The 9,669-nt window shown below is 61.9% G+C and overlaps 1 protein-coding gene across 1 annotated transcript; it reads left to right on the forward strand.

Moving 5' to 3' along the window:
- Window positions 1–3,530: 3,530 nt before the first annotated feature.
- On the forward strand, window positions 3,531–9,505 carry LOC134434047 (plasminogen activator inhibitor 1-like; the record flags this gene model as incomplete). Its single annotated transcript, XM_063182745.1, has 5 exons — window positions 3,531–3,792; window positions 5,698–6,013; window positions 6,842–6,972; window positions 8,491–8,689; window positions 9,405–9,505. Coding segments are annotated over exons 1-5 (1,009 nt in total), but the record flags the coding sequence as incomplete, so codon positions are not given.
- Window positions 9,506–9,669: the final 164 nt, after the last annotated feature.

The following is a 9,669-nucleotide window of genomic DNA, read 5'->3' on the forward strand; positions in this document are numbered from 1 at the left end:
GGGATCTATGGGGTCTATAAGGGATTTATGGGGTCTGTAAGGGCCTATAGGGGATCTATGGGGTATCTATGGGGTCTGTGTGGTCTATAGGGGGTCTATGGGGTCTGTGGGGTCTATAGGGGTCTATGGGATCTATAGGGGATCTATGGGGTCTGTGGGGTCTATAGGGGATCTATGGGGTCTAGAGGGGTCTGTGGGGTCTATAGGAGATCTATAGGGGATCTATGGGGTCTATAAGGGCCTATAGGGGATCTATGGGGTATCTATGGGGTCTGTATGGTCTATAGGGGATCTATGGGGTCTATAGGGGATCTATGGGGTCTAGAGGGGCCTAGAGGGGATCTATGGGGCTCCATAGGTGTCTATAGGGGATCTGTGGGGTCTATAGGGGGTCTATGGGGTCTATAGGGGATCTATGGGGTCTATGGGGTCTATGGGGGATCTATGGGGTCTATAGGGGCCTATAGGGGATCTATGGGGTCTATAGGAGATCTATAGGGGATCTGTGGGGCCTACAGGGGATCTGTGGGGTCTATAGGGGATCTATGGGGTCTAGAGGGGATCTATGGGGTCTATGGGGTCTATAGGAGATCTATGGGGGATCTATGGGGTCTATAAGGGATTTATGGGGTCTATAAGGGCCTATAGGGGATCTATGGGGTATCTATGGGGTCTGTGTGGTCTATAGGGGATCTGTGGGGTCTGTGGGGTCTATAGGGGTTTATGGGATCTATAGGGGATCTGTGGGGTCTATAGGGGATCTATGGGGTCTAGAGGGGCCTAGAGGGGATCTATGGGGTTCCATAGGTGTCTATAGGGGGTCTATGGGGTCTATAGGGGATCTGTGGGGTCTAGAGGGGATCTATGGGGTCTATAGGGGCCTATAGGGGATCTGTGGGGTCTGTGGGGTCCATAGGGGATCCGTGGGGGATCTCTGGGGCACCGGGGGAGTTTACGGGGTTCTGTGGGGCTCTGTGGGGGTCCGTGGGGTCCGTGGGGCACTGGAAGAGGCCCCAGACCCCCAAAGGGAGGCTGGGACACCCCAATCCCCCTCCCCCAGCCCCGCTGTCCCCGCTGTCCCCGCTGTCCCCAGAGCCGCCACCGCAGCGCCACCGCACAGGAAGGGGACGTGGCGTCACCCCGGGGTGACAACGGTGGGGAGGGGGACACCCAGGGGACACGCAGGGGACACCCAGGGGACACCCAGGGGACATGGGGGGGTCACAGGGGACACCCAGGGGACACCCAGGGGACACCCAGGGGACACACAAGGGACACCCAGGGGACACACAAGGGACATGGGGGGACACAGGGGACATGCAGGGGACATGGGGGGACACCCAGGGGACACCCAGGGGACACCCAGGGGACATGGGGGGTCACAGGGGACACGTAAAGGGACATGGATGACACCCAGGGGACACCCAGGGGACACCCGGGGGACATGGGGGTCACCCCGCAGGAAGGGGACGTGGCGTCACCCCGGGGTGACAACGGCGGGGGGGGGGACACACAGGGGACACCCAGGGGACATGGGGGGGTCATGGGGACATGGGGGGACATGGGGGTCACAGGGGACATGGGGGGGGACATGAGGACACGTAAAGGGACATGGATGACACGGGGGGACATGGGGGGCACAGAGGACATGGGGGGGACATGGGGGGGACATGGGGACACAGAAAGGGACATGGGGGGGTCACAGAAGGGACATGGGGGGGTCACAGGGGGGTCACGGGTGACACCCGGGAGGTCACAGCCGGGTCATGGGAGGGGACACGGGACGCGGGTGGTGACGTCATGGGGAGACCCCAGTGGAATTCCCCCCCCCCCCCCACCACCGGCTCCGGCCCCGCCCCCGTCCCGCCCTTTAAAGGCGCCGGTGGGGCCGGAGGCGGCTCCAGAGACCGGAGCGGGACCGGGACAACGGGACCGGGACCGGGACATCGGGACTGAGACCGGGACAACCGGAACGGGACCGGGAACGGGACCGGGACAACAGCAACGGGATCGAAACCGGGACATCGGGAAAGGGAACGGAACCGGGACTGGGATCAGGACCGGGACAACCAGAACGGGACATCGGGAACGGGACCGGTATCAGAACCGGGACATCGGGAACGGGACCGGGATTAAAACACCGGGACCGGGACATCAGGACCAGGATCAGGATCAGAACCGGGATTAAAACACCGGGACCAGGATCGGGACGTAGGAACCGGGACCAGAATCAGAACCGGGACCAGGATCAGAACCAGGACTGGGATTAAAACACAGGGACCAGGATCAGGATCAGAACCGGGACATCAAAACCGGGATCAGAACCAGGAACGGGATCAGAACCGGGATAGGGACTGGGATTAAAACACCAGGACAGCAGGACCGGGATCGGAACCAGGACACCAGGACCGAGACCGGGACCGGGACCGGGATACTGGGGCCAGAACCGGAGCTGATTCTGGGACAGCGGAACCGGGACCGAGAGCAGAGAGAGGTGAGGGGACAGCGGGACCGGGACTGGGGCTGGGGCTGGGATTGGGATTGGGACCGAGATTGGGATTGGGGCTGGGATTGGGGCTGGGACTGGGACTGGGGCTAAAACTGGGATTGGGACAAGGATTGGGACTGGGATTGGGATTGGGAGTGGTATTGGGAATGGGACTGGGATTGGGACTGGGATTGGGACCAGGACTGGGACTGGGGCTAAAACTGGGATTGGGACAAGGATTGGGACTGGGATTGGGACCAGGACTGGGACTGGGGCTAAAACTGGGATTGGATTGGGACTGGGATTGAGATTGAAACTGGGACTAGGACTGGGACTGGGACCAGAACAGGAACTGGGATTGGGATTGGGACCAGGACTAGGTTTGGACTGGGATTGGGTTTAGGATTGGGGTTAGGACCGCAACGACACCAGGACTGGATTTAGGATCGGGATTAGCAGTACGGGTGACACCAGGACTGGGTCTGGGACTGGGTTTAGGACCAGGACTGGGACTGAGATGACATCGGGACTGGGATTGGGATCGGGGACTGGGTTTAGGATCGGGATTGGGACTGGAACGACACCAGCACTGGGTTTAGGATCAGGACTGGGACCAGGACTGGGTTTAGGGTCGGGATTGGGACTGGGGGTGACACCAGCACTGGCCCCACCCCTGGTGCCACCCCAAGTGTCACCCTGGTGTCCCCTGGGAGGAGGAGGGGGCTGCCCCAGTGTCCCCAATGTCCCCAAATCCCCCCAGTCTCCCCAATGTCCCCATTGGTGTCCCCAGTGTCCCCAATGTCCCCAGGTGTCCCCAACCCCTCCAATCCCCCCAATGTCCCCACTGTCCCCAGTGTCCCCCAATGTCCCAAATCCCCCCATTAATCCCAATGTCCCCAATCCCCGCAATGTCCACAATGTCCCCAAGGTGTCCCCAATGTCCCCTCAGTGTCCCCAATGTCCCCAATGTCCCCAATGTCCCCAGACCCCCAATGTCCCCCAATGTCCCCATTAATCCCAACGTCCCCAATGTCCCTCCAGGATGCAGGTGACCCTGGTGACCCTCGTGGCCCTGGTGGCCCTGGTGGCCCTGGCGGGCTCAGAGCCCCTGGACGCGGCCGGGGTGGCCCAGCTGGTGACAGATTTTGGGCTGCGGCTGTTCCGGGCGGCGCTGGCGGCCCGAGGTGACACCAACGCCATCTTGTCACCCTACGGGGCCGCCTCGGTGCTGGTGGCCCTGCAGGTGGCCACGGCCGGGAGGGGACGGCGGCAGCTGGAGGAGGCCATGGGCTTCAGCATCGACGGTGAGGGGACACCGAGGGGACACTGGGGACATTGGGGTGGGTTTGGGGTCACTGGGGACACCTCGGGGTCATTGTCACCACTGGGGACACCTTGGGGACGTTGTCACCGAGAGGGGCGGTTTGGGGTCATTGGGGACACTTTGGGGTCATTGTCACCATTGGGGTGAGGTTTGGGGGTCATTGCCCCTATAAAGGGACACCTCGGGGGTCATTGTCACCATTGGGGACACTTTGGGGTCATTGTCACCGTGGAGGGGTGAGATTTGAGGTCATTGTCACCTCTGGGGACACTTTGGGGACATTGTCACCATCGGGGTGGGGATCTGGGGTCATTGTCCCTATGAAGCGACACCTCGGGGTCATTGTCACCGTTGGGGGTGGAGTTTGAGGTCAATGTCACCGTGGGGAGGAGATCTGGGGTCATTGTCCCCATCGGGGACGCTTTGGGGTCACTGTCCCCATCGGGGTGAGGTTTTGGGGTCGCTGTCCCCATCGGGAGTGGGGATTTGGGGTCACTGTCACCACTGGGGACACCTTGAGGTCACCCTGTCCCCATTGGGGCTGCTCTGGTCGCCCTGTCCCCACTGAGGGGGGGGGGGGGGGGGGTTCCCTCCATCTGTGCCTCAGTTTCCCCATTCCCTGACTCAGTTTCCCCTTCACTTTCCCCGCTCCGTGCCTCAGTTTCCCCGTTCCGTGCCTCAGTTTCCCCGCCTCACTTTCCTCATTCCCTGCCTCACTTTCCCGCTCCGTGCCTCAGTTTCCCCATCCATATTCATTTCCCCGCTCCGTGCCTCAGTTTCCCCATTCCCTGCCTCAGTTTCCCTCTCCATCCCTCATTTCCCCGCTCCGTGCCTCAGTTTCCCCGCCTCAGTTTCCCCATCAATACTCACTTTCCTGCTCCTTGCCTCAGTTTCCCCTCACTTTCCCCGCTCCGTGCCTCAGTTTCCCCGCTCCATTTCCCCATTTCCTGCCTCAGTTTCCCCATTCCCTGCCTCAGTTTCCCCGCTCCGTGCCTCAGTTTCCCCATTCCCTGACTCAGTTTCCCCATCCCCTGCCTCAGTTTCCCCGCTCCGTGCCTCAGTTTCCCCATCCCCTGCCTCAGTTTCCCCGCTCCGTGCCTCAGTTTCCCCATTCCCTGACTCAGTTTCCCTCTCCATCCCTCATTTCCCCGCTCGGTGCCTCAGTTTCCCCGCTCCGTGCCTCAGTTTCCCCATTCCCTGCCTCAGTTTCCCCGCTCGGTGCCTCAGTTTCCCCATTCCCTGCCTCAGTTTCCCCGCTCGGTGCCTCAGTTTCCCCATTCCCTGACTCAGTTTCCCTCTCCATCCCTCATTTCCCCGCTCGGTGCCTCAGTTTCCCCGCTCCGTGCCTCAGTTTCCCCTCACTTTCCCCGCTCCGTGCCTCAGTTTCCCTGCCTCACTTTCCCTGCCTCATTTTCCCGCTCATTTTCCCGTGCCTCAGTTTCTCCTCACTTTCCCCCATCCCTTGCCTCACTTTCCCCGCTCCGTGCCTCAGTTTCCCCGCTCCATTTCCCCATTCCCTGCCTCAGTTTCCCCATCCCGTGCCTCAGTTTCCCCATTCCCTGACTCAGTTTCCCCATCCCCTGCCTCAGTTTCCCTCTCCATCCCTCATTTCCCCGCTCGGTGCCTCAGTTTCCCCGCTCGGTGCCTCAGTTTCCCCGCTCCCTGACTCAGTTTCCCTCTCCATCCCTCATTTCCCCGCTCGGTGCCTCAGTTTCCCCATTCCCTGCCTCAGTTTCCCCGCTCCGTGCCTCAGTTTCCCCGCTCCCTGACTCAGTTTCCCTCTCCATCCCTCATTTCCCCGCTCGGTGCCTCAGTTTCCCCGCTCCGTGCCTCAGTTTCCCCGCTCCCTGACCCGTCTCTCCCCTCCCTCTCTCCGTGCCCGCAGCCCCGGGGGTCCCGTTGGCGCTGCGGGCGCTGCTCCGCTCCCTGCGGGGCCGCTCGCACCGCCTGGAGGCCGCCCAGGGGCTCTTCGTGGCCCGGGGGGTGACCCCGAGCGGCGCCTTCGTCACCCGAATCCGCCGCGCCCTGGGAGCGCCCGGGATCGCCCGCCTGGAGCTGCGGCACGGGGAGGGGGCGCGGAGGGCCCTGAACGCCTGGGCACGGCAGAGAACGCGAGGTGGGACCCCCGGGATGGGGGATTTGGGGATTTGGGGAGGGGGCGCGGAGGGCCCTGAACGCCTGGGCACGGCAGAGAACGCGCGGTGAGACCCCCGGGATGGGGGATTTGGGGATTTGGGGAGGGGGCGCGGAGGGCCCTGAACGCCTGGGCACGGCAGAGAACGCGCGGTGAGACCCCCGGGATGGGGGAGATGGGGAGACCGCCGGGATGGGGGATTTGGGGAGGGGAGACCCCCGGGATGGGGGATTTGGGGAGGGGGGACCCCCGGGATTGGGGATTTGGGGATTTGGGGAGGGGGCGCAGAGGGCCCTGAACGCCTGGGCACGGCAGAGAACGCGCGGTGAGACCCCCGGGATGGGGGATTGGGGAGGGGAGACCCCCGGGATGGGGGATTTGGGGAGACCCCCGGGATTGGGGATTTGGGGATTTGGGACCCCCGGGATTGGGGATTTGGGGATTTGGGGAGGGGGCGCGGAGGGCCCTGAACACCTGGGCACGGCAGAGAACGCGAGGTGGGACCCCCGGGATGGGGGATTTGGGGAGGGGAGACCCCCGGGATTGGGGAGATGGAGATTTGGGGATTTGGGACCCCTGGGATTTGGGGATTTGGGGATTTGGGGAGGGGGCGCGGAGGCTCCTCAACGCACGGGCACGGGAGAGAACGCGAGGTGAGACCCCCGGGATTGGGGATTTGGGGAGACCCCTGGGACCCCTTTGGGGAGGGGGAGATGGGTGTGGGACCCCCGGGTGTGGGGACCCCCGGGACCCCGTTTTGGGGATCAATGGGGTTTTTCGGGGTTCAGTGGGATTTTTTGGTGCTCGCTGACCCCACGGTGTCCCCCCAGGGCTGGTGTCCGGCCTGGTGCCCCCCGGGGCGCTGTCCCCCCCGTGTCCGGCTCTTGGTGGCCAGCGCCGAATTCTTCGGGGGGTCCTGGGGGGTCCCGTTCCCCCCCGGCGCCACCCGGGCCCGGCCCTTCCTGCGCCCCGACGGCTCCGAGGGCAGCGCCGACATGATGGAGGCGACGCTGAGGCTGAGATGCGGTGAGTACCTGTGTCACCTGTGTGTCACCTGTGTCACCTTTGTCACCTGTGTCACCTGTGTGTCACCTGTGTGTCACCTGTGTGTCACCTATGTGTCACCTGTGTCACCTGTGTGTCACCTTTGTCACCTGTGTCACCTGTGTCACCTGTGTGTCACCTGTGTGTCACCTGTGTCACCTTTGTCACCTGTGTGTCACCTGTGTCACCTTTGTCACCTCCTGTGTGTCACCTCCTGTGTGTCACCTCCTGTGTGTCACCTGTGTCACCTTTGTCACCTGTGTCACCTGTGTGTCACCTGTGTCACCTGTGTCACCTGTGTGTCACCTGTGTGTCACCTGTGTGTAATATACTGTGTCACCTGTGTGTCACCTGTGTGTCACCTGTGTCACCTGTGTCACCTTTGTCACCTGTGTCACCTCCTGTGTGTCACCTGTGTGTCACCTGTGTGTCACCTGTGTCACCTGTGTCACCTTTGTCACCTGTGTCACCTGTGTCACTGTGTCACCTGTGTGTAATATACTGTGTCACCTGTGTGTCACCTGTGTGTCACCTGTGTCACCTGTGTCACTGTGTCACCTGTGTGTCACCTGTGTCACCTGTGTCACCTTTGTCACCTGTGTCACCTCCTGTGTGTCACCTGTGTCACTTGTGTCACCTCCTGTGTGAACTGTGTGTTACATACTGTGTTATCTGTGTCACCTGTGTGTCACCTGTGTGTCACCTGTGTCACCTGTGTCACTGTGTCACCTGTGTGTAATATACTACTGTGTCACCTGTGCAACCTGTGTCACCTGTGTGTCACTGTGCCCATGTGGAGGTGACGCTGAGGCTGAGATGTGGTGAGGATGTCACCTGTGTGTCACCTCCTGTGTGTCACCTGTGTGTTATATACTGTGTCACCTGTGTCACCTGTGTCACCCGTGTCACCTTTCTCACCTCCTGTATGTTACCTGTGTCACCTGTGTGTCACCTGTGTGTCACCTGTGTCACCTCCTGTGTGTCACCTGTGTGTCACCTATGTGTTACATACTGTGTCACCTGTGTCACCTGTGTGTCACTGTGCCCACGATGGAGGCGACACTAAGGGTCAGGTGTGGTGAGGATGTCGCCTGTGTGTCACCTGTGTGTCACCTGTTACCTCTGTGTCACCTGTGTGTCACCCTGGATGCCACCCACAATGTCCCCCTGTCTGTCCCCGCGTCCCCTCTGACCCCTACAATGTCCCCCTGTCTGTCCCTGTGTCACCCTGGATGCCACCCCAATGTCCCCTGTTGTCCCCCGTCTGTCTCCGTGTCCCCTCTCACCCCTCCAATGTCACCCTGGGTCACCCTGGATGCCACCCCCAATGTCGCCCTGTCCGTCCCCGTGTCACCCCAATGTCCCCCTGTCTGTCCCCGCGTCCCCTCTGAGCCCTGCCCGTCCCTGTGTCACCCTGTGTCACTCTGGATGCCACCCAGTGCCACCCAGTGTCCCCCTGTCCGTCCCCTCACCCCCCCCACCATTGTCACCTCCCCTCAGGTGACTTCGAGTCCCCCGGGGGGGTCCCGTTCGCGGTGGCCGAGGTGCCGTACGCGGGGGGGGAGGTGGCCCTGCTGCTGGTGGCACCCCAGGAGCGCCACGTGCCCGTTGTCACCCTGGCGCCGCTGCTGGACGCGCGCACCGTCACCAACTGGGTGGCACAGCTGCGGCCGGCGCCGCGCGTGCTGGCACTGCCACGGTGAGAGGGGGGGACAGCGGGGACACCGGAGGGGTAGGGGACATTGGGGACATTGGGGGGATTGGGGACATTGGGGGCATTGGGGATGTTGGGGACATTGGGGACATTGGGGGACAGTGGGGACATTGGGGGCATTGGGGATGTTGGGGACATTGGGGACATTGGGGGACAGTGGGGACATTGGGGACATTGGGGACATTGGGGGCATTTGGGACATTGGGGGCATTTGGGACATTGGGGACATTGGGGACATTGGGGGACATTGGGGGGCAATGGGGGACATTGGGGACATTGGGGACATTGGGGACATTGGGGACAGTGGGGGCATTTGGGACATTGGGGGCATTGGGGATGTTGGGGACATTGGGGACATTGGGGGACATTGGGGACATTGGGGGCATTTGGGACATTGGGGACATTGGGGACATTGGGGGACAATGGGGGACATTGGGGACATTGGGGGACATTGGGGACATTGGGGGGATTGGGGACATTGGGAGGATTGGGGGACATTGGGGGACATTGGGGACATTGGGGACATTGGGGACATTGGGGACACTGGGGACATTGGGGGCATTTGGGACATTGGGGACATTGGGGACATTGGGGGACATTGGGGGCATTGGGGACATTGGGGGACATTGGGGACATTGGGGACAGTGAGGGGACACTGGGGACATTGGGGACAGTGGGGACATTGCCACCCCCATTCCAGCTTCTCCCTGGAGAGCTCCTGGGACCTCCGGGGTCCCCTCAAGGCCTTGGGGATCCTCGACCTCTTCGACCCCGAGCGCGCCAACTTCTCCCCGGTGACACGTGAGTCCCCAATGTCCCCAAATGTCACCAAATGTCACCAATGTCCCCAGTGTCCCCAGTGTCCCCAGTGTCCCCAATGTCCCCAGTGTCCCCATTAATGTCCCAAGTGTCCCAGTGTCCCCAATCCCCCAATGTCCCCAAATGTCCCCAAATGCCCCAAATGA

This window comes from Melospiza melodia, unplaced genomic scaffold, assembly GCF_035770615.1.
Source record: "Melospiza melodia melodia isolate bMelMel2 unplaced genomic scaffold, bMelMel2.pri scaffold_310, whole genome shotgun sequence".
Lineage (NCBI taxonomy): Eukaryota > Metazoa > Chordata > Aves > Passeriformes > Passerellidae > Melospiza > Melospiza melodia.